General features: G+C 40.0%; 2 protein-coding genes across 4 annotated transcripts; both read left to right on the plus strand.

Annotated features, from left to right (window-relative positions):
• The first annotated feature begins 47 nt into the window (after positions 1 to 47).
• On the plus strand, positions 48 to 10,108 carry cdk20 (cyclin-dependent kinase 20). 2 transcript variants are annotated; one of them, XM_053625727.1, is made up of 8 exons: positions 48 to 507; positions 2,386 to 2,499; positions 2,853 to 3,041; positions 3,797 to 3,918; positions 4,126 to 4,188; positions 6,533 to 6,656; positions 8,952 to 9,107; positions 9,623 to 10,108. In XM_053625727.1, exons 1-8 carry the CDS (start codon positions 433 to 435, stop codon positions 9,812 to 9,814), a joined length of 1,035 nt encoding a protein of 344 aa, XP_053481702.1. In that variant the 5' UTR covers positions 48 to 432; the 3' UTR covers positions 9,815 to 10,108. The 2 variants fall into 2 exon arrangements, with proteins under 2 accessions (XP_053481702.1, XP_053481703.1); XM_053625728.1 differs by lacking the exon at positions 4,126 to 4,188.
• A 5,320-nt stretch (positions 10,109 to 15,428) lies between these two features.
• gata1b (GATA binding protein 1b) lies at positions 15,429 to 22,423 on the plus strand. Of its 2 annotated transcripts, none has more exons than XM_053625730.1 (6): positions 15,429 to 15,574; positions 17,084 to 17,321; positions 19,119 to 19,613; positions 20,255 to 20,400; positions 20,567 to 20,692; positions 21,704 to 22,423. In XM_053625730.1, the coding sequence occupies exons 2-6, from the start codon at positions 17,114 to 17,116 to the stop codon at positions 21,983 to 21,985; spliced, it is 1,257 nt and encodes a 418-aa protein (XP_053481705.1). In that variant the 5' UTR covers positions 15,429 to 15,574; positions 17,084 to 17,113; the 3' UTR covers positions 21,986 to 22,423. The 2 variants fall into 2 exon arrangements, with proteins under 2 accessions (XP_053481705.1, XP_053481704.1); XM_053625729.1 differs by having other exon boundaries at positions 15,437 to 15,605.
• Positions 22,424 to 25,406: the final 2,983 nt, after the last annotated feature.

The raw sequence follows: 25,406 nt of genomic DNA on the forward strand, positions 1-25,406 counted from the left end.
ACCAGCAAGAATATTAAGTGTACTTTGTAATCAGAAATAGAAAGGGGGGGACTGCGCTAGGGTTTTAACGCTGTTTATGCACACATGCCTACTTTCCAGCGATAATAAAACATTTTAGAGAATACTGAACACTGGTTTATGGAGTTGGCTCGTCGTCTATAATATAAAACGCAAATCCTGTGGGTTGGGCCTTCTGAGTTGCCGTAGCGCTATGCTTCTGTCTCCATGGAAACGCTGCGAACTCGTTAGCGCGAGATTAGCTGCTTGTTTTGCACTGACTATTTAGTTTGGTTAGTAAAGTATAACGTCGGGTTAGCATGTATTTTATATGTGTGTATTTATAGTATCGACTTTTATTTAAATAAAACACGAAGTCTTATTTGGTGAACGAAGCAAGTTAGCTTTACGGGTTAGCTGCTTTGGGCTCGTGCCATGGATCAGTACAGTATTCTCGGTAGGATTGGCGAAGGAGCGCATGGAATTGTGTTCAAGGCCAAACATATCGAGGTAAACACGATGCACAGTTTTATAAATGATTTCTTCGCTTTTAAGGGTTGCTACTGTAACTAGCATTCTCTGTTCAAGCCGTTTGGAAAAATACCCAGCTGACGCGCTGGAGTGACGTCATCTCTATGCGCCTGCCATAGTCTTCAATACAGTTTCTGACTGTATCCAGTGTGGTGTTATCAATGTTTTTTGTTGTTGTTGTTGTTGTTTTAATCACAGTGAGGTTCTCCTCCCTGTTCTGGACGTACCCCCCATGTAATCAGGGTTTTACAGGTCTCCAGCAAAATCTCCATATTTTTGTGATATTTTTCTAATTTTCTTTCTTTTTACCATGGTGTGCACATATTTCTTTGGGGTGTCTTTGATTCGGCGAATAATAATACAAATCATTGCTTGGGAAACAAGTTCACTGTGGTGCGCATGCGTTTCTTCTGATATCTGCAATCGGGGTGGCACCACTACTCCTCCTACTACCCCACCCCCCACCCCCCGGACACACACACATTTTATCATAATAATAAAGTCATCAAAACTCTGGAGTAACACAAATGGAACTATGGGAATTATGTTGTGATTTTAAAAAAATCCAAAAGAAATCAAAATAATTAAATATTTTAGCATCTTCAAAGTCAACGCCCTTTTTGACTAGAATTTCCAGAAATGTATTCTTGGTGTTTTCTCGAGCGATTTCTTGAGGAATTTCCCTGAGATGCTTTTTAAACAGTATGAAAGGAGTTCCCATCTACTCTGGACACTTATCGGATGCTTTTCGGAATATTTACCCCCACCCCCCGAGTCGTCCGTTTAAAAAGTTTTTTTTGGTAAATAAAATGTTCTTTTTCTAATGAAAGAAACGAATACTTCGGCATGATTATATTTTGTGTCTACAACACCGATTTCACACGTTTAATCACACACCTTCATATCAAAAGGTTTTTGACATCATGAGAAACATGTCAGTCGAGTGTCCACAAACTTTTGACCGGTAGTGTAGTTCACGAAGTTAGATAGATAAAACTTGCTTTAAAAATCGAAGACGATCACGTTCCGCACTAGGTTGTTTGTCACTGTAGGAACTGTCTGTTTTGCTAAACATTTTCCCAGCAAGCCTTACTTACTTTATTCGCAGAATAACATTCGTTTGAGGAATGTTCCTGTAATCGAATTCAGAATGCAAAATATTGAAACGTTAGCGATACTGTTTCGACACACAATTATCAAAATGGCGGTGAGTGCGAAAGCGTGGTTTTACCCTTTATCGCTTATAGGAGATCCCCTTTAGGAGAAATGTTACACCCTCCCACTTGAATTGGAGGTTTTAATTGGTTTTTCAACTGAGTCAGACCCATCTCTTATTACCTGAAGTGCTGGGTCGCCACCCCAGCAGTTTGAAAAGCACCAGGTCCAATGCCAGCTCGCCCCGTTGGTCCGCCCGACCTGTCTGCGATACGACCCTTATCCACTCCTTTTCCCTCTCCCAATCCTTGCAACATATCAACAGGAACGGTTCTGTACATTGTAGATCCTACCCATACTTCACTCACCCTTTGTTTACCGTATCCAGTGTTTACGGAAAATTGATTAGATTCGGATTCTTTTCTTTAAAACAAGCTCTAGGTGGAAGTGACTTGCTTTTCCTCCACGCACCGTGGAGCCAAAGCTATTCCCATTTGCCATAAAGGAAATAAACCAAACCAAATAAATAAAACAACCCTGCCTGTTCGGCATGATTCTCCTACAGCGGCAAGCCCCAGGTGTTTTATTCCTTACCTGTCTCATGCCATTTATCTATCCGTTAAATACCTACTGTTATTTAATTCTGCAGTTCATTAGCTTTTTCTTCCTCGCTTGTGTTTTTTTTTTTGTGTGTATGTCTAGACAGGAGAGACGGTGGCACTGAAGAAAGTGGCCCTACGAAAGCTAGAAGACGGGATTCCCAACCAAGCACTGAGAGAAATTAAAGCACTTCAGGAAATTGAAGATAACCCATACGTGAGTGTGTTTAAAACCTTAAAAGATTTGGCTTTTTTTTTTTTAAATACACATATTTCTGGTTCAAAAACTTTCCATCTCTACAGAATGAAAAGGTGTCAGTCTAGGTCAGTTTAGCGCCTCTTAACATATGGGTCTAGCGCTTGATTACGTTTTTGTTTTACGATATCTGATTAGTTTCTTGGTGTAAATTGAATGATCACTGAATAAATGTAGCTGCTGGGTAGCTCCACATTCTCAGGACTTGGTTAAAATATGTACAGTGATATCTACAGTGATGATTTAAATGAACATGAAGTAGAAGATGATCAAGAAAAACCTCTCAAAGGCCACGGCTTTGCTTTCCTCCCCAGGTAGTAAAGCTGAAGGATGTGTTCCCACACGGTACCGGCTTTGTGCTGGTCTTCGAGTACATGCTCTCGGATCTGTCGGAGGTTATCCGGAACTCTCAGAGACCCCTGACTGAATCTCAGGTCAAGGGCTACATGATGATGTTACTCAAAGGGGTGGCTTTCTGTCATGAGAACTCCATCATGCACAGGGTATGATTGCAGCTTCACTTTTTTTTTTTGGGGGGGGGCTTAATGTTGTCATCTCAGAAACCAGGCATTCGGAGAGATTAGATTTAGATTAGATTTAATAGTAATAATAGACGTGTAATGATTCTGATTGAACTAAAATCTAATCGTACCACAGTGCTGCTGAATTGTCTCGTCTGATTGGTCAGAATTTCCTACAACAGCATGTCTGATGGTAATTCCAGCTGCAAGACACGTCTAATACGTTGTCGTTTCTATAGTAACGACTTATGCAGGGACTTGTCTGACAGACGCATTAGAAACGTGTGTACATGTTGACATGTTGGAATTTTTCTGTAAGGAGACATTTTATTTAACATTTTTGGAAGGAGTCTCCAGTGTCAGCGCTTTGTATAGCTGTTCCTTAACGTTTTCAGACGTGTGAAAGTGTTTACGAGGGAAGACTTGTTTCGGGGACGTTCCACAATGTTAAATGTAACTATAAACTGATTTAAAAAAAAAAAAAAGTACGTGGCGCCATTCTTGAATCAATAATGATGGTAAATTGTTGGCAGATTTCTGTGGCGTAAGAGGAATAAACCACTTCCGTGCTACCTGTTAGTGGAAAATAAGAGTAGCACTGCTTGGTCTCACCACCCTGTCGTTGATTATTTTCCTATAACAGCACATCCAGAGAGTGTTTTAGTCCTCTCTTGTGTCTGTGTTGTTTCTCCACGTAATAAAACACATTATGTTATGTACATACTGTTTATATGCAGGATCTGAAGCCTGCAAACCTTCTAATCAGCTCGACAGGTCATTTGAAGATTGCTGATTTTGGTCTGGCCAGGCTTTTTTCCAATGAAGGAGAGAGGCTTTACAGCCATCAGGTGGCCACAAGGTGAGTATTATTTACTAGTTTAGTTTTAACCTAACACTTTTACCAAGCGAATTCCTTCTACTGGTTGTTAGTAGAAGGAATAGAGCCACTCAAAAACACTTCCAGCCTCTCGGTGTTGTCTTTGCCAAGTGGTTCCTTGTTCCTGTGTGTGAACCAGCACATGAAAGCTGAAAACAGATTCTTTTGTTGTGAAAAATTGTGTTGCAGGTGGTACAGAGCTCCAGAGCTTCTATACGGTGCTCGGAAATATGACGAAGGAGTAGATCTCTGGTATGATACGTCACTGCTCCGTCTCACGGTTGTACATGTTTAACAACAAAAGATGGTTTTCAAGAATATATGAGTATAAATGAAAAAGAGAAGCTCACCGTCCGTATGGTTCAGGTGATTTACGTTTGCTTTAATCTTACAGGATGATGGATTCGATTGCTTGGTTTATAATTCCAGCAGAAAAACACGCATTAAAGGAGCAGTTTGTAATTTTTAGACCTCTGTTGCCAGGTTATAATTCCACCAGAAAAAGTAAGATTAATTATAATTTTAAAAAATATATATAGCTGCAAGCAGAGATTAAAGGGGCCAAGCACCAAAGGCGCAGCAAGAGCAATGTGGAGCCCAAAGATCACAAAGAGGAGAAATAGAAATGTACATGAATGAATAAAAGATAGATTCAGAAGCACAGCTGAGAATAAGATTGAACAGGAAATGAACAGATCGGAGGTATTTATTTGCATGCCAAGAGGTTGAAAGGTTAGTGCAATGCTGAGCCACGAAAGAAAGGAACCGAATGATTGCGCACACTTTTAAGAACGTGCACCGAACGGGAATCGAACCCAGGACCGTTAGAATCGGTGCTTATCGCTGATCACAGTGCGCCACACAGGTGATACGCGTGAAACTTGATGTTCACGAGAGCTTCCAAGGTGAGAATGAGCACACAAAACCATTAGTTAGAATGTTTACAAATATGAATATCAAACTTCTGTTCTGCCATTTTCGTGCGGCTCTGTCCACTGATCCTCAGGTAAGAACTGGACCAAATTTGAACGAGGCGTAGCGAACAAAAAAAGAATACTGTACATTTCAAAATGGTGACTACTGTAATGGGTGGAATCTTAATCTAAGATATGGATTGTGATCAGCATGAGGAGAGTAATCTGACGAGCTCAATTTCTTTTCTCTAGGACAAAGTGTTCAACAATTATAACCATTTGAATAGTGAATATTTGAACTAGTGGTGGCTCTATAGAGTTGGTCCTAGAGAGCCCATAATTGGTCCAGATACCATTCATGGTCATATCTATGAGTGTGCCAAATTTCATCATTTTCCTACTTACGGTTCATAGGGCTGCCACAGACTCCCATTGAGGAAGAAGAAATAATAAGAAGAAAACTAACGGATACAATGGGTGCCTAACACCTTCAGTGCTTGGCCCCTAAAAAAAAAAAAAAACATGTTAAAAGAACAGCTGATCATTTTTAGAACTCACTTTTCGGATGTAATGCTTTTGCTAAGGTCATTTTGAAATTGTATCATTGTTATACATCTGGGAACACTTAAATATTACAAACTGCACCTCTAATGTATTAATAAAGTTTCAGGCACATGCAAAGAAATGCTGTAGAGCAAAGATGCCTTAATAAAATAATGAAATTAAATGTCTCAACGTTAAAAAAATTAAAAAAATCTGTAAAGAGCAGTAAACAGTAGTAAATGAAACAAAGTCAATATTTAAGATCAAAATAAAAATAGTAGTCCTTGTGTGTTAGTGCAGTTTTATAAGGAAATGAGCTGTAAGTGTTATCGAGCGTCTTGCAGAACCAGACACGGTTCTTCTGGAGACTTTGACTGTCACACTCTTCTTATTTTTGTAGCAAAACCCAGCAGCCTTCATTGTGTTTTTTTTTTGTTGTCTGAAAAGTGTCTCTTACATAATACGCTTCTGTCTTTACTGACATACAAACATTTTTCTTTAACATTTCATTTTGTCCTAGAAAACTAATGTTTGGGACTCTAAAATGTTTTTTGTACTGACTCGATAATGTAAAGTCATAAAATAAAAATTGATAAAGTTTGTACTAAAAAAAAAATAAAAAAAAAATAGGGTGCCTAAAACTTTTGTACAGTATATGAAAGGTAAATTTTTAAGGGTAATAATTAGAATTATTATTAGACGAGAGTCCACAAGAACTAGTTCTGATGCCGAGATAGGGGGATTGCATAAAGTACAAATGATTTAATAATAAAAAATATCTTAGAATAATCCACTCAGTGTGTTTTCAGTGTAACATTAATCTAATTAAGCACAAAGACTTTTTTTTTGGCCCATCCATACCAAGGGTGCCAATATTTTTTTAATTAAAAAAATCTGATTGTAAGCTCATTTATTAATTAATTTGAGGTGATACAGATTTGCTTCTAACAACCTTCCCCAGCACACACCTTGGTGATGTCTTTTTTTTTTTAATCTGTATTCTCTAAAGTGACCACTAGGTGGGGACAGTTTCACAAACGCTGCAAAATACCCACAGGAGCTGTTAGGCAGTTAGTAATCAGGGTGGTGCTGTTGGTTTCTAACCCCTGACCTGTGGTTTTGGCGTGTGCTTATTCCAGGGCAGTGGGCTGTATTTTTGGGGAGCTGTTGAATAACTCTCCTCTGTTCCCTGGAGAGAATGACATCGAGCAGCTGTGCTGCGTGCTCCGTGTCCTGGGAACTCCCAACCAGAAAGTGTGGCCGGTGAGCTTTTCCATCCATTTTCAGTCCCTGTACGGTTTCGGCTCATGAGTTTAAGCAGACGGAGACACTGTGTTTTAAACCAGCTATGCCATATATGAGATCTTATACCAGTGTTGTTTTGCCTAAAGAATGACACACCTGGGACAAACCGAGTGCAAAATAATTGCCATTAACCTGGATTGGTTTAGTCAGGATTGGGTTGCAGCTATGTATCAACCATGGATCTCCTCTTTCAAGACAATACAATCCACACCCAAATAGAGTTGCAATCAAAATTATTCAACCCCCCATTGCAAATCGGGTTTATTGTCAAAATTGACAGACTTTCAGCTGTTTGCGATGAACGAATCAAACAAAAGCAACTGAAATAGTTCAACACGATGAATGCTTTAAGTGGTTTCCCCAAATTCAACTGAAAATGCAACTTATAATGACTTCTCCAGTTTCAAAATTATTCACCCCCCTGAATAGAATCCCTCACAACAGCACAAATATGCAAAACAGGTGTTGTCTCGAGCACACCTGATACAACTAATCAAGAGCTTCATTGGTTTCACCAGGTGTGCTTGAGCTGGAACACATGAAATACCGGAACTGGCTAGGGGTAGAAAATGGATGAAATACCTGGACGGGGCAGAAAAAGGAAGCTATCGACGACTGCAAGCAGATTTCTGAGAAGGCAGGTTGTGAAAAACCCTCGACTGCAAAAGACCTGTGGCAAGACTGGGTGCAACAGGCCCTGAGGTTTCAGTGAGCACAGTAAGGAACGTACTAAACGCTGCAGGTTTCCATGCCAGAACTCCAAGACGTTCACCACTACTGACCAAAAGCACACGAAAAGTCGCTCAAAATCATATAAATAAGCCACAGAAGTTTTGGGAGCGATGAAACAAAACTGGAACTTTTCGGCACGATGGATCAGCGGTATGTCTGGAGGAAGAAGAATGAAGAAAGAACACTCTGTACACAGTCAAGCATGGCGGAGGCTCGGTGATGCTCTGGGGCTGCTTTGCATCCTCTGGCACTGGAAACCTGCATCGCGTGGAAGGCAAGATGGATTCATTGAAGTATCAGGAAATCCTAGGAGAAAACATCATGCCGTCTGTGAGGAACAACAGGACAATGATCCCATGCGTACCTCAAATTCCACCAAGGCTTGCTTGTAGAAGAAGTCCTGGAAGATTCTACAGGGCCATCACAGTCACCTGACTTCAACCCTGTAGAAAATCTCTGGTGGGATTTGAAGAAGGCGGTTGCAGCACACAAACCCAAGAATATTACTGAACTGGAGGCCGTCGCTCATGAGGAACGGGTGAAGATTCCTCAGGAACGCTGCCAGAAGCTCTGCATCTCATTTGCAGTGGGTCATAACAGCAACAGTGTTCTCTACTAAGTACTAAAGATGCTCGCCATGAAGGGGCTGAAAAATTTTGAAACTGGAGAAGTCATCATAAGTTGCATTTTCAGTTGAATTTGGAGGAAACCACTTATTCGTTATGTTGAACTATTTCAATTGCTTTTGTTTGATTTGTTCATCACAAACAGCTGAAAGTCTGTCCATTTTGACAATAAACCTGATTGGCAATAGGGGTTGGATCATTTTGATTGCAACTGTATTTCATCATCGATCAGATATATGAAGGTGATACAAAATTCGAGCCATTTTGATATATTCCAGTGCATTGTTTAGACACTGCACAAAGAAAATACAAGCTACGCCTCCTTCATTGTAACTGACAGCGCTTTGTAACAGTCAGAGGTAAAGCTATAAGTTTTCCAACAGGAGAAAGTCCATTTAAATAGAGTCTATTATAAATAACAAATAACATTTTTTTATAATGTATTTATATAAAATGCTTTTAACAATAGACATAGTCACGAAGCAGCTTTACAGAAATTCACATGTAGATTGAGCAAGCTGACAGTGGAAAGAAAAAAATTCTACAACGCAACTATAAATGGATAAAAAAAAACCCTACAATGTCATTCTTTAATCAATACAAAGTTTAATTTTTGGCAAATTGCTGTTGGGTAAGAGGAAAAAAACCACTTCAGGATATGCTGTTATAAGAAAATAATCAATTTTCCGGTGGTAACAGGGACTCCATTAACCGTTGTTGAATATTTCTCTATAACAGCGCGCCCAGAAGTGTTTTATTCATTACATAATAATTCTAATAACAGTTTTGAAGGAGAGCTGTGCATGTAATATAACTTATAGTGATGTTATATCTGTTTCTAATAAAGGATATGTTGTATCATATATATATATATTTTGGGGTTTTTTAAATACAGGAGATCACAGAGTTGCCAGATTACAACAAGATCACGTTTAAAGATAACCCGCCGATCCCTCTGGAGGAAATCGTGCCTGACACGTCCCCTCAGGCCATTGACCTGCTGAAGAAATTTCTCGTGTATCCGTCCAAGCAGAGGATTAATGCCAGACAGGTGCGACCACACAAACCATCTCACTCTAACGTCTTTACCTGAAGGAGCTCCGCCCCTATAGCGGCTCTACGTAGACATATAAACGTGTATGTAGAGCTAATAAACACTGCTGCGTAGTACACGAGCTGTCCGGAGATACAATAATATGTACAGTATATGAAGAACACCAGAAGAGGCTTGTCTCACTGTATGGAGTTTTGCTAAGACACATCAACAGCAATGAACGTAGCATTAATAACATGTTTGACATAGCTGTTGCTATGGTAGCAGTGAAATGAGGAAACTTAAGTAACCCAATGAGTAAAAGTTATATTTAAAAATCCACTATTTTATATATCAACCGGTTTCACCTTTTACACCTTTAGTAGCATTTTTGTTGAACATCAAATGTCTAAAAAAAAAAAAAAAAAAAAAAAGTTTTTTTTTTGTTGTTGAAACTTTATGTACTTTTTAATATCTCCCACATTTATTTCTGAAGGACTCTGTCGCTTCCTTCTGTTTCTTTCTCTCTGCAGGCTTTACTGCATCCCTACTTCTTCACAGACCCGCTCCCTGCCCATCACTCGGAGCTGCCCATTCCTCAGCGCGGGGGGAAACACTCTCGCCAGCGACTGCAGCCCCCCTACGAGTTCTCGGTGGAACGGCCTTTGCATGAGAGCCTGGTGGATCCCGGTCTGATCCAACCACACGCATGGGGGTGTTTATAAACCCTGCTTCACTCATCATGGCTTCTTTCCACGGTAGCAGGTCTCTGAAGCGGACTGTGCGTTAGTGTTTAGCATTCTTCAAATATTCGTGAATATATAATATCGTAAGTGAGGTCTAAAAATGAGTGCTATTTATTTCCTGACTGGAATAATACGAATTCAGGATCTTATATCAAATATTGTGTTTTTTCTTCACTAGGGAATGGCCATAGTTGTTGTAAAGTCATTTAGATCATTCTAGACCTGTGATCTTATTCTTTAGAGCACATTTGAATAAACCAAAGTGGTTCAGGACTACTGATTTGAATTTTGCGCTTATCTTCCTGTAAATAGACCTGCCAGCTCTGCCTCTGTTTATTTATTTATTTATTTATTTATTTATTTATTTCTTCTTTTTCAGCTGTGCATTCACTTCATAATATTAACTGCATGAGTTGTTGAACCAAAGGCAGTGTTTCATAATAATCCTCAGTAGAGGTGGCTCATGGGATTCGAGCGACGCCTTAGATAACAGCAAACAGCCACCACATGACTGAAACCACACCCTGTTTACTATATAGTGCACTGTCATCTCTAAAAACTTGACGGAGAAGGTCCAGTACTCTCATGTAAAACTGAACAAAAGGACCTCAATGCAACTGAGTAACGTCCAGCGCCTTTGCTGAGTGTGCTTTGAGTTTATCTCCTCCGATCATTCGCCTTTCTTGTTGCAAACATAACTATAATTAAATGTTTGTTTTTTTTTGTTGAAGTTTTTAAAAAAAATTCAGTTTCATTTTGCCTGTCCTCATCTGATTTGGGAATACCAGCAGTAAACGGTCTAATTTCTGCCAATAACGGCCACAGCACATGTCAAAGGTGCAGATTGCAATTTATATAAGTGGTGTTAATTGAATTTTAAATCTACTTTAATTGGCATGATTCCCATGTGATGTATCCCATGTGTAGTCTCTTCGTTCTAGGCTCCTGATACTGATTTTTTTTCAAACCCAGATCCAGCAGAGCAGGCAATAGAAGGCACTAAATATTACAAAATGCTACTTTAGCACAACGTCGTATCACTTTGGTTATTCTTACGAGAGAAATCACACAAAGACCGACTTTGCACAACAAAATGTTGTTTAAGTCACGGGTTCATTAAAGAAAACAAACAAAACAAGAGTGTTCCATCGTCTGGGGAAAAAAAGCACACTTTGGCTTGGGTTAAAAAAAATAAAAAAATTGTACGTCACAAACCTTTAAAAATATCTAGCAGTAGTTCTGAATATGGTACGCTCACACTTCTACTTCAGTCAGTATAGAAGAGATACTTTACCTGCAGAGAACTTCCTCTGGTAACAATCATTATGCTATTTTGTAGTCAGCTACGAATAAATTGATTATGATATAATATATACCGTATATTGTTTATTTGACATTATATATTTACTAAGTATACGGTCGGGCCCGTAAGTACTTGCACGGTGACACAATTTTCAATGATGGATTTGATGCAAATGGAACAATTCGAGATGGGATCGAAGTGTAGACTTTCAGCTTTAATTCAAGGGGTTTAACAAAAATATCGCATTAACCGTTTACGAATCACAGCTATTTATATATATATATTTTTACACAGGCTCAAAAGTAATCGGACAATCGACTTATAAGCAGTTTCATGGCCGGGTGTGGCCTGTTTCCTCGTTATTTCACGACAAATTAAGGAGATAAATGGAGGTCAAATTACGAAAATTGCGCCGCTGTCCAAATACTTATGGACCTGACTGCATGTGTATCTACTATACCATCCACCCCTTTCAGATCCAGCCCTGTTTATTCTTTGACTAACCCTTCTATAACCCATTTCCACGTGCACGATCTCTGAAACTGTGGCTATTATGTGGTCTTTTTCTCAGAATTTTTTGACTTTCCTCATTTCGTTTCATGAAATTATATGTAAATATTTCTTCTAATGGATTGCCTCAGACAAGCCATAATAAAGGCTTACTGTTTCAAGCTGTTCTTTGCTGTTTTTGTGTGTATTTAAACTGTGGGTCATTTTGACCCATAACGTAATGGATGTACCTTATTTGTCTTCTTATGTGTTGAAAAAGTGTGACAACTTACTGACTTTCAGGGGTTCCTACACGCTTCTGAGCAAAACACCCCAAATGTACATTATGAATTGTCTAGCACCCTACGTTTAAAAAAAAAAAAAAAAAGCATTTTAAATTTCAGATTTATAACTTAGGACTAGTGCAACATTTGAACATTTTATTATATCTGTAACGTGTATAACATAAGTTAAAACTTACCAAGCTAGTGGGAAGGATAAATTGTTTTCCTTGCACGTTTTTTCCGCTGTCACATCCAGCTTCGAGTGATACATAAGGAATAAAACACAATGCTTTGCATACTGTTATAGCAAAATAGCGTAAAGCAGAAGAGCCTGTTTTATACCTGACACGTGACTTTGCCTGTGTATTTAACAGCCAAGGCTATGTGAGCGGCATTATTCACCCACTCGCCTGCATATCTTATGTACATCTGGCAGATTAAATGCGCCGTTCACTAGACGGCACGTCAGAATCAAAAACGTCCCTGTCCGGCAGGTTTCCAAGAACTCTAAAACGTAAACGTTTCACGCACAGCGACGTTAAAACACAATGCCAAGCTCTTAACGTTTCTCTCGAAACTTTCCACCGTCGTCGTGACTGTCGCCGTGAGCCGTGTCTCAAATCGAACACTCTGAGCTTACGTTAAAAAACGTATTTACTGATCTGGAAAACAAAGAAGACTGGCACACCATACAGACGTGTCAGTAGGTTTGAAGGTTTTTAAAATCCAAACTCCAACTGTAATAGGAAAACTGTAACCGGTTAGTGTTAGTACTCAGTAACACAACGCGTCACGTGACGTCATCACGATGTGCATTCAGCCAAAACCGTCTTCGGTTCACGTGTATCGGACACGAGTACAGCTGAAAGGTCTTGTTTACCAACAAACATCACTGCGAAACAATTCTGTGCGATTGCGATTCCAACAATGCGAGTAGTTTTCCGCAAAAAAAAAAAAAAAGCGTTAACAAAACTCTGCGAAATCCTGTATGGACTGGATATTAATTAATTAATTAATTCTGTATAACCAATCAAGGCCAAGAAAAGTAAGAACCACTGAAAGTTGTGACAACATGCCCCACTCCCCCCTACACGTAAGGACTCCTTTTAGTGTCGGTGAAATTGTAAAATACTCGCTGGTGATAAGAGTAAACTTGGAGCTGATGAACGAAGCAAACATGTGCATGATTATATCTGAGCGATATGAAGTCCGTATTGTAAATAATCTTTGGGTAATTTAACTCAAACCGAGAAACGTTACAATAGTACCGTTTTATTTTTCCCTCACGGGAGTAGCACTGCGAGAAATGTCAAACTATTATTACATATTTACGCTTTACTGAGAAACGTGAACTGCGCTAATAAAGTAAGATCCAGCAGTATGCACTAGCAGACCTGATGTACTCCCAGGTGAGAGGGAATTGATCAAATCAAGCAGCCCTATTCATAGTAACTGGCCGCAACCAAATTGGTGGCATTATGCATTGCACAGATAACAGGGGGCCGTTTCCTCCAAGGCTTTTGAACAATGTAACGTTTAGGACGGGATGTTAAGTTTTTTGGGGTTTTTTTGGGTGTTGCTGAACACACAAGACCTTAATTGATACTGGTCTCGTCAATGTGGAGGATCCAGAGAGAACATCCTGAGTGAATTTTTGCTGGATCATTGTAGAAATCTGCAGCTTGTATACACTGCTAATAACAAACCCTGAAACTACTCTTAGTTCATTTAAAAAGCAGGAATTTAAACGAGGCGATATACTTCACAGCCTGTTGCCCCGAACAACTGATGCTTGAGGTGTTGTGTTGTGATTATGTTTACAATTAATATGATAACAGTCCTGCCCTATGTTTCAGCTTTGCCACAGCTATCCCTCTGTCCTTTCTCTAATTTCCCTGAAAACTGAATGAACAAAGGAAGCTGGAGCAGTTCGCTTTGATTAACAAATCACCTGTTCAATGTGTGAGCTGTGTCGATGTGGCCTGGCTATCTCTCCACGTGATTGCTGCCTTTCTCACCATTTGCATCTCAAACTCTCATCTTAACTGCTTCAGTTGCGGTACATAGAAAGCTCTGTTTTGCATCTTTTATCAGAATTTGGTGACGCAAACATCTTTTTCTTTTTTTTTCCGCTCGGTATCTCTGGCCCGGTGTTTGGATTGTCTAGGTTGGTTTTGGTTGACATTATTTCCTCCCGCTCGTGGCTGAAACCGTGTTGGCCTTGTCTCATGATTGTGACTCACTTGTGACTACGAACACCTTCAAAAAGTATTTGACTGCTTTGTGTTATCGCTTGTAGTCGCGATCCGGGCCTTCCACTTATTTCTCGGCTAGAAACCAACTAGAAAGAGCTGTTTGAACCCTTTCTTGCGTAAATGATTATAAAACATATCAAGATATAATTACATGCAACTAAATGTTGCCTTTTTTTTTTTCTTCCTAAAAGTCAATAAATAACTACAGTTGGCAATCATCCAAGGTGAATAAACTGGGTAAAGACGTTGCTGGAAAAATCCTAATGTGTTTGTAAAATCATGTACTAACTTTTTACATCTAGAATATTACACAACATTATTATTTTTTTTTTTGTTTAAAATCATCATTTTAAGAGGATTTATATATGCAGTGTAGGTTTGAAGTTATGACATCATATTAAAAAAAAAAAAAGATTTAGATTGTTTGTTACAGTCTAAGACAGTTTTTTTTTCTTTTGTATTTGATTAGACCTTATTGTGTAGAAAGTTTAGACACAAATACCAGAGACATACTGCATATATTACTGTCAGCCAGTATTATTAAGGAGCAACACTTAATAATGGAGGAATAAAAACGAGAATAATGGTGTATATAACAACTGGCCTGGTTTGGAGGTGATTTACATGTTATATTATTCTAAAAAAACAGCCTTAAAAAATGAACGGTCTAATACAGCGTACATCATACACGAATGGTTAAATGTATCGTTTCCGTTCACCACATATCCCACCGTGCAAGAACAACCACGACTCAGCGTTAATGAGTTCATATCTCAGGCGTGAGAAGGACCCGGACTACCATTTTCAGCCCAGAACAAGACCCGGCTTAGGCGTGTTTGGTTGGCGTCTTCGGTCCTTGTTCCGATTGCGTTAAAAGTACAATATATGCGTGTGCTTACAGCTCGGTTTTTTTTTAGGCCCCGCAATACATTTTTCCATTGCTTTAACTGAAACTCATGCACCTAAAGTCAGCCATACTTGATCTGCTGTGTTTGTGTTTACTCGGTTCTTCGATCCCAGTGCTAAAACGAAGCAGCGTCTGCAGATCGTCTCGCACGGAAGAGACCCGTCTGCTGAGTTGCACAATCATTTACATGAATACTGAATAATAAGTTATGATAGCAGAGTGAATTTAACTCTGTCACTTCCCTCTGAAGTACTAACTGGTGTCGGAGGTGTGTCTTCAGCAGAAGAGCATTTTCTAAAATTACCTCCTACACCATGACCCCTCCCTCCTTTCCTTTCTGACCCTCACCCCCACCGCTCCCACCAACACACCACCCTCACTTTCTCTTATCGGACCAGCAGCACTTCAGAGCAACGCCTTGCTGTAGCTCTTAACTGTAGCTCTTTCACCTCTCTCGCTCACCTGGAGGCACGGAGATCATCCGCACCAAACTACTGCCAGGTAAGAAGCACCAACCGCACGGATGCAGCAGGTGAGCCGAATTATTTTATTTTTGCTCCCTGTCATACCTCATTTTGGCTTTGCTGTTTGTAACATGTCGAATTATTCCACGGTTAAATCTAGGCTTAAAAAAAATTGATAAGAACTTAATCTAAGACCTAAACAAAGAACCAAGTTATACCTACAGGACTATCATACTGCTGTACACTCTTGATATAATGATGTTTTTATGCTCTATTTATTATTCGCATTATAATATCAGTTGCTATAGTTTACCCAGACACTCATCCGACACTATTAACCATTAGTGAATATTTATTACTATTGATATTGTGTGAATAAATACAGTGGCTGTTGAGTAATTATAGTAAAAGACATGATGAAAATGCATGGTTAGAGTGACAAGTTTCTGCACTATGTATGCACCAGGCGTGTAATGGCTCAAACTGCAAAAAAAAAAAAAAAAAAATGATATCATGTGACAATACCCAGAATGAGATCACAGTAAAACGAATATTTCTGTCATGATTATTAAACGCATTTCTGGACAAGCTAGAAATGACTTTTCCCACGTGGCTCGATCTGTTTTATCGTCGTCGCAGAATTAAGGAAGAAAACATGACGAGTGCGTCGTGTTATATAAATATCAACTGGGTGAAATGGTGCAATGAGTTACTGTTCCCACCCTGAAGATTATGTTCCCATAACAGCCCATTCTGAAGAGTTTTATTCCTCTTATACCGCAACAATCCGCCAATAATTAAAACGTTTTATTAATTAAAGAACGTCACGTCGTACTTTTGATCCGTTTAGTTACGTTTAACGTTGTGGAATATGAAGAGAAACAAGTTAGCTCTGTTACAGCAGCTATAAACAGTCCCTCCCATGCCAGCCTCTCTCTCTCTCTCTCTCTCTCTCTTTTTTCTCTCTTGAAGTTAATCAGACAAGAAAATGCAGCCTGGCATGTTAGCAAGAAAAACCACAAAGCCCTCTGTCTTGACGACTTTCCTGTGTTGGAAAACTTACAGAGTCTCCTCATAGAAAACTTCATTATATCAGTAATTACACACTTAGTATACTGTAAGCCCCAGTGTAAGTGGTTATTATAGAAAAGATAATATATTAGAATGACTGGATTTGTAGGAGAACTACTGTCAGAGATGATGTTATAGAAACCTTCTGACCAATCAGAATTCAGAATTCAACAGCGCTGTGGTATAATGAGAAAATATAAGATAGATTTGATATATTCCTGATATTTGATTTGCCTATTATATATATATATATATATATATATATATATATATATATATATACACACATGTACACACATATATATATATATATATATATATATATATATATATATATATATATATATATATATATATATATATATGTATGTGTATATTACATATATATTTATATATATGTATGTGTGTGTATATATATATATATATATATATATATACACACATACATATATATAAATATGCATATATTTTACAGTTTAGGAGTGAAGCTGAAGGACTTTTGGCCATGGAGGCAACTGTAGAGTCTCGCTGGGCTTCCTCATCACTATTGCCATCCGAGGTGCTGCCCACTTACCCGTCTGACTCCAGCTTTGTATCTCACACCGAGGACGATTCGACGTTCTCCAGTATAGAGGCCGAATGTAGTGGCCTGCCTTCCCTCTTCTCCAACGCCGTCCAGAGCCGCAGTGCGCCGACATACAGACACAGCCCAGGTCAGTGCTAGACACACACACAAAAAAAAACAACGACTTTATTCTTGTCTTTCATGGTAAATAAAAGTGTCTTGTGGAACAACAGACAAGAGAGTATAGCGTTATTTATTCATTTAAATTTGACATATACTTTTATTCTACAGTTGAGGCAGGATACAATTAAAGCTAAGCATTTGAGAGTTTCTTCTTCTATGGTCCGACAGTGGCTCTATGGCAATAGTGGGATTGGAACTCATAACCAAACCTGTACAGTTTCGCTCTGCATATAGTGTTTTATTTACATTAAAGCTGCGAAGGAGATCAACGGAAACACCTGCTCTGCCTGTAGACAGTTTATTAATACCTCTACGATGGTTTTAGCTTGGCGGTATTCTTAGATAATTTTCATACTTCTTGCTCTGTTTATGACTCAGCATGATTTTCCACATTTGGTCATTTTCAGTGTCCCAAGTGGTCTCAGATCGACTCAGCATTTTTTTGTGTGTGCAAACGTGATCACAACAAATAAGCTCAGAGCTCTCTAAGGGTGCTTTCACATACAGTTCTTTTTAAAGTCACCCTTCTCGGTCCTGTGAAAGTGAACACGAAAGACAGCTAGCTGCAAACGACCTCAGTGCTTTAAGTGTTCATAATATAAGTGGAATGGAAAGGGAATACAGTTTGTCTTTCTGGACGTTTTACTGAAACCACTGAGACCACTTGTCTAACTTCTTTAGACCTCAGATCCCAGGTGCGCAACACTGAATTATGAGTGAAAATGGCTCAAAGGCAGAATTATATTGAAATACCAGAAAAAGAAAACAACAAGGAGAAGGAATTTTGTTAGAAGAAACATCAAATCATCAAATTATGCTTCATACCATAGACCTATTTGTGACTCTCAAGTAAGTGGTTGGCAGATAAAATACACACATACACACTCCATGTATCACCAGGGCTGGAAAAAGTATAGAGAAAGTGTGCTTAAGCAAAAATAAGTGTAACGTAATTTAAAGAAATGAGAAATATAAAGCCAAAAATCTACTTGTGGGAAAGTGAAAAATTATCTGCTGAAGCATGATGAAATATTTCATCATTAACTGATCAAAAGAACTGAGAAGAGTTTTTAATATCCCAGTTGGGATGAACTCTAAGGCACACAACTTTACATTAACAATGCAAGCAAAACTTAACTAGCTAGCTAATTTAACTAGCCAAATTACACAACTTAACTAGCTAGCTAATTTAACTAGCCAAATTACACAACTTAACTAGCTAGCTAATTTAACTAGCCAAATTACACAACTTAACTAGCTAGCTAATTTAACTAACTAAATTACAAAACTAGCTAATTTGCTCAACTTTAAAGTTAACATACTTCTCTAGCTTTGATTTCATTTTTTACATCCTGTATGAATCAGTAACTCCCAAAAAAAAAAAAAAGACATCTTTTTAAGAAAAAAAAAACAAAACATCAAACCACAGCTTAGGTTTCTTCCTCCCAAGACGTAGATCAGTGTACGATCCTGTTTCGTCGGCCATCGTTATGGTAAAAAAACCCCAGCTGATTTAAACAAGATACAACAGTGCACATGCATGAAATACGATATCAAAATGGAATATATTCCATTTCATTTTTAATTATTTTTAACGTCATTCGCTCTCTCTTTCTCTCTCACTCTCTTTCCTCATCGCCTTTTCTCTATTTCATTCTCTCTCTTACTCACTTTCTCTCTCTCTCTCTCTCTCTGGCTGTCTCTCTCTCCCGGTCTCTCTTTCTCTGTTTCATTCTCTCTCACTCTCTCTCCCTCTATGCAGTGCGACAGGTTTACTCCTCTCCTTTTCTAAGTGGCCTGTCATGGCTGGAGGGCTCCGGTGCTCACTCCCTCTCTAGCCCGTACCCATCACCCCCATCCTCCTGGCATGGCGGTACGTTCAGCAGGACCCCGGTGCTCCCCCACAGCTCCTCCACCTCCTCTCCTTTTCATCCATCCCTCCCTCTGTCCTCCATCAGAGCCCCTCGCTCTGAGCTCCACCCACCCGGCCTGGACTGCAAGGACAGTTTGAAAGGCGAGAGGGTCAGTCCTGCAGCGGGCACTGAGGGCGTTGGGGGAGTTTACACCATCAACCACGTCGCCGGCGGTAGTGTATATCCACACGATCACGGGCCGCCACAGCCGCACACACACACTCACACACATTCTCTAGGACACTACAGCTCCTACAGCAGCCCAGCTCAGGACTTCAGCAGCGTTGGTCTCTACTCGCCATCCTACGAGAAACTACGAGGCAAGATGACTCTCTCTCCCACAGGTGAGGACTGTTTCAATCACACACACACAGACACGCACACACACTTGTGTTGGAAGTGACTTATGTCAACGTGTATTGTACAGGGGGTCCTTGTTCTTTCCTTTAGTTTTAAAAATATTTTATATCACAGTGATGTTGAATTCTCAAATCTGATTGGTCAGAAGTTAATTGTGTATAACAGCGGCCCTGGCAGTAGTTATGGCTGCAAGTAAAATCACAGGGTTACATTAATGCGTTGTTCCAATTATTGTTTCTATAGTAACTAACTAACTTACATCTTTCATTAAATGTAATGTTTTGTTTATCGATAAATAAAAAATTCATAACCGTCGGCAAATTGCTACGGTATAAGAGGAATAAAACACTTCGGTGTGTGCATTTCTTTTTGAAGAACAATCAACTTTGTGGTGTAACAGTAACTCCGTTTCATCAGGCCACATCACGCCGCCCCATTGTTGATTATTTTCCTGTAACATCCCCAAGAGTTTTATTCTTTCTTTAGACTGTTGTACAACAGTTGAATAAACTGATCCATTGGTGCAGAGAAAAGTCCATTTTTAAAAAAAATAAATACATAAATGTACTTATTTTTATTACTCTGACACCAAAAGCGTCCTAAGAAACTGTGTTTTTGGTCTCAGAAACGCGGGAGTGTGTGAACTGTGGAGCCACTGCTACCCCTCTCTGGAGGCGCGATGGTACGGGCCATTACCTCTGCAATGCCTGCGGACTGTACCACAAGATGAACGGACAAAACAGACCCCTGATCCGGCCTAGAAAAAGACTGGTACGGCTTCCGAATCCTAAATTAACAGAGGACGGGGCGCTAATTGCAGGCAACACATCAGCCATTTCGATATTGAGTTCAAAATGATGTCATTTAAAAAAAAAATAAAAAAAATTGTGGTTTCTTTGTTCATTCTTATATCTATCTTCTCTCCTCACCTCTGTAGGTTGTGAGTAAGAGGGCAGGGACTCAGTGTGCCAACTGCCAGACGAGCACCACAACACTGTGGAGACGTAACTCCAGCGGGGAACCCGTGTGCAACGCCTGTGGGCTTTACTTTAAACTACACAATGTGAGAGCTCCTTTCTTTTACACTTATTTTTTTTTTAATGACAAATGTAGCCTTACACACCAACATCCTAGATTTCTAACTTTGTATGGATGTATCAAGTGGAAAAGTTGAAAAAAAAGAAGAAAAAAAAAGAGATGATTTGGAGGAATCATTTAAGAAGATAAAGATGAGAATTAGTTTGTGTTCATGTATACTATAGAGTTCTGCATGAGTTGGCACGGTATTGAGGTAATACTAATCGCAATGATTGAAAGGAAATGTGAGATACTTTTACACCATCACTGTTATACAATAGCAATATAGGTTATGTCACAAAATTCTCTAGATATTCCAGAAAAAAATATCAAAAAAAACAACGTCTACATTGTTCTGATAACATATTCAAAGTTCATGCCAATCGGCTCACGAGTGGCATAAAAAAAAAGCGTTCGCCCGCGAGTTCAAATCCTGCTGATGCCACAGCCGTCTGTGGCTGGGAGTCGAGGAAGCAAAGCTGGCTGTGCTCTCTGGGTGGGAGGGATGACATACTCTCTCCCCTGTCAATCACAGCAACACTAGCCAATCACGAGTGTCTGCATGTGGAAACGAGCAAATATCCCTTTCCTTTGTGAAAAAGAATGAGGTTGGTTGACTTCACATGGGGCAATGGTATCTCTGTAGTTAAGACATTGGCCTAATAAATGGAAGGTTGTGAGCTCAAATCCCAACACTGCTATCCTGCCATCGCTGGGCATTTGAGCAAGGCCCTTAACCCTCAACTGCTCAATTGTATAAATGTAAACGTAAGTTGTTCTGCATGAAGGAGTCTGCCAAATGCCATAAACGCAAATGTCCACCTGTCTCTGAGGACGCACGTGTTATCCTTCGCCCTACCTGTTTGGTGGATGTATTTTGATAGCGGGAAACTTTCACGTTAACCTTTTCGACAGTGTGAACTCAAACCCTCCAGATACGAAAAGCCCCGGTGTTTGTCCGCTGATATTAAACGTTTCTTACCTGCAACCTCCTCAGGTAAACAGACCCCTCACTATGAAGAAGGAGGGAATTCAGACACGCAACCGGAAGGTGTCGAGTAAGAGCAGGAAGGGCCGGAGGAACGCCGCTATGGAGCTCGATTCGTTCTCTGAGCCCTTGAAGGGCCCCGGGTCTGAGCAGCCTATCGACGCCTTTTCGCTGGGACCCTACAGCCACAGTGTCCACCCCGCAGGCACCTCCACTTCACTCCACGCCCCATCTCACCTTTCCTACCCATACCACCCTGCTGCTGCAGCACTCTTTTCCGGCATGGTGTGACAGAATAGAAAAGTACATTTGATTGTTTCCAAGAGCTCTCTCTCTCTCTCTCTTTTTTTTTTTAAATAGCATGTATCATGTTTTATATTCATATAAGTGGATAAATGTGAGAAAATAAAGAGTGTTCTGTTTTTATTCATATTTGTATGCGGTGTAAAACCATTTCGTTCCTATACTTTTATTCATTGGCTAGTTTGCCGTTTACTGGCTAACCCTTGTGATGGTGTGAATAAATTGTACAAATAAATACGCATTTTATTTCTGTAATTCATCATGCAAATACTTGCTCCGTGGTTTTTTTTCTCTCTCTCTCTCTCTCTCCTTTTTTCCTTCATACATGCACACTGACAAATCACTTTCAGGATTGGACATAATATAATCAAATGCACCTGGCGCAACCAGGCGGAGATTTAAATAAAACTGTGTTGCTGAACATGACCCCACTTCCAACGCTTTTTTTTTCCCCCTTTGTGGTTAGGACTGTCAGTAGCTCCATTGTCTATGCAGAAACTCTAATTGTCCGGACTGTGGGTGGCGAACGGTGCGTACGCAAATCTGTCGCTTTCCATACTGTGGAGGTGTAAGCCTGAATGATACGTCAAACCAGATTCAAATCTGTGGCTTTATGGAAACAGTGAGCGAGTCAAAAGATCCATTTAGGGAAGCGCCGTGCATGATCCAGTCCGGTCAGTACGCGAAAACAAACACCTTTTCATGTAAATGCCATGACAAGTTATAACATCTGGATACGTCAGAACAAAAGCCACATTTTACTGCATGAGGGTCGATGATAAATTTTCATATCGCGTTAACTGCCTAACCTTCGTCACGATTCGGGCACGACGTTGTGAAAATCCTCTCATCAGCTTCATATGTTTCGTGTGTTGTTTCTTTAACAGCAATGACTTGCTAGCTTCTCGGCTTCGAGTGAACATGAAATGGCCCGAGAGTCGTGATTTGATGCTGTGTTGACGTGCTTCCTTTTGAAACAGGAAGTCAGGGAGGGAGCGTTTCGAAGGGCTTGACTGATTTTCAAGATAAGCTGCATCTACCACTATCTAAAGACGCTGGTATAATAAATGGAGACAGCTGTGCAGGATTTCTCATGGTCGATTCCGACCAGTCCTGTCAGGTCACGCGGTTATTTTGGTAATATTTTCTAACAAACTTAGTTGATTATATTTCTCAAAATATTAACAATTTATTCAGTGTCCCTGACTTGAATAAAAGATTTACTTGGATAAAGGATTAAATGTAGTAAACACACTGTGCAGCACCACATGAGCAACCTCGCACACGTTCAATACGCTCCTGTGTTCATCAGCGTGGCCCTTCTTAGTCTCTCAAGCTTCATATGTAAAGACTACCTGCTCTTGTGACTTTTTTTTCGAGGGCCCCGGTATCCTACATCAGAGGCTTCCAACTATAGCGTGTCTCCGATTGGTAGCGTTCCATGGCTTGTCTGTTCACCTCGGCGGTTTGTTCCTCACCCCTGCAGCAGTGAGAGTATTAAGCTGTCCACCTGTGGAGAGGGAAATGATAGCAGTGATGATTATCTACACAGCTCACAATAATAATGTCCGACGTGCTTAATATTGCGACATACTGTCTAATCAATTATCAGCAGATGTCCACGTGTAGCTTTGTTTGTTATAATGTAGAATACAATGTGTCATTTATATAGTTTCACTTCTACTATGCAGTGGAGTAAAAATAAAATGTATTTTTTGATTGGAAAGGCATACAGGCAAATTAATTTGTGGTTTCCATATATTTATAGTTCCCCGATGAGGCTTTCACTGTGCATTAGGATAGATCCTCCATCCTGTACAAATACACCATTTTTTTTTTAAATGACCATGCACCACAGGATAAAGACCAGCATAGAACATGCAAATAATATTACAGGAAGTAATATTAATCCTGTACTGGACTTATCCACTGGATGGTTGAGTGGTTGGTTAAAATAGTTAAAGGCCAGCTGGTTAAGTAATACCTGAATCTGCAAACCGGATAAAGATACACACTAGGTCTTCATGCAGATTCTTGAGAGGTTTTTCACAACCTAGCTTGTTTTCTTTGTTCTAGTTTCTTAGAACCAAGGAAAAGTCACAGATGTCCCATGGAGGTCAAAGAGTAGGACTTGTCAACGGTAGTGGGGAAGATCTTGTGTCCTAGTTCTACCGTTTGCACGGCACTGCATTTTCTGTCAATTTTTTCTTTTCTTTTTTTTGCTTATCCAGTACTGACATTCTGACACCCTGGTTGGCTGATCTGGTAGATGTCTGGGATGATCCGATAGTGTACACTCTCTTCAAGGTTATCAAGAATTTGCAGCTTGGGTTGAGCTTGAAGACCAGGAATCAGTTATCTTGCTGAAACATATGCTGGTTGTGGGTTGTAGAAGGCCAGTGAAGCCTGTCCCCTGTGCTCCACTCAGAAGGTGGAAGTGCACCAGGTGTACAATAGTGTAAATCGTTGAAATCTTTGAGTGGGGCAAAATGGGCAGTAATATAAGAAGCCCTGGTGAGAAAATAATCGTTTATCAGAGACCTTATCGTTTATCATTCAGGCTTCTTCTTAAATTATAAGGACTTGGTTGCAGCATTTTGAATCCAACCTTCACTAGAACTTGCCCCTTTTATTCAGTCTTTGGAGTCGACCTCCTGTCCCATTTGGTTCCAGAACAGGACGGGCTCTGGTCCACCAGTGCAGTCTGGGCCAGTTAGGTACGGTCACAAACAGCGTGTTGAAGTCAGGAAAATGATGTCCTATGGGGACAGGAAGTGGGGAATGGGATACAACATAGATCACCATTGGCTAGACTCTAGTGGGGTCTCTATATTAGTACCCACTAGGTACCACTGGGCACCTGTGGGTGTCTCACAAGGTGGACACAAGCCACCTTAAGCGTCCCATTAGGTGGTTGCTGTCCTTGGTCCTGAACTCGCTGCAGTTGTACCTGTTAATGGGGTCCAAACCCCGATGTTTGCTACTCTCTCCTCACATCCTTGCAACCAAAAAACGTTAACCACTGACAAATAAGCATGTTTGAGCTGGGGTGTGGGAGAGGGACCAGGTACAGGTAAGTGTGTCGGCTGCTTTTGGAAACTTCTCAAATCACATCATATTTGAGAGAATTCTAGACTAAACTGCTAAACAGAGAGGAAGATTGGCCTAGGACGTAAAATCTGCTTTTAATCCCGTTTCAATTGCCCGACTTCTCCTCTCTAGGCTTTCCATCTTAAACAGTTCCAGCAAGTTCCACCAGGTGTGTAGCATCCCTGACTCCATGGACAAAAGGGACAAAAGTATAAACAACCTATTTACAATATAAAACCCTGGTTTGATACAACAGCACCCCCATCCCCCACCCCCACACCCTCACCCTCCATCTGTTTTACTCTTTCAGCAACAACCA

The sequence above is a fragment of the Ictalurus furcatus genome, chromosome 5, assembly GCF_023375685.1.
Source record: "Ictalurus furcatus strain D&B chromosome 5, Billie_1.0, whole genome shotgun sequence".
NCBI lineage: Eukaryota > Metazoa > Chordata > Actinopteri > Siluriformes > Ictaluridae > Ictalurus > Ictalurus furcatus.

Excerpts from the sequence above, each read along its gene's own strand:
- cdk20 (XM_053625727.1), top strand. The coding sequence starts at position 433 with ATGGATCAGTACAGTATTCTCGGTAGGATTGGCGAAGGAGCGCATGGA. Across the intron at positions 3,919-4,125 it reads AGCCATCAGGTGGCCACAAG|GTGGTACAGAGCTCCAGAGC; the intron begins GTGAGTATTATT and ends ATTGTGTTGCAG. Across the intron at positions 6,657-8,951 it reads CCAACCAGAAAGTGTGGCCG|GAGATCACAGAGTTGCCAGA; the intron begins GTGAGCTTTTCC and ends TTTTAAATACAG.
- gata1b (XM_053625729.1), top strand. Across the intron at positions 19,614-20,254 it reads GATGACTCTCTCTCCCACAG|AAACGCGGGAGTGTGTGAAC; the intron begins GTGAGGACTGTT and ends TTTTGGTCTCAG. Across the intron at positions 20,693-21,703 it reads TTTACTTTAAACTACACAAT|GTAAACAGACCCCTCACTAT; the intron begins GTGAGAGCTCCT and ends CAACCTCCTCAG.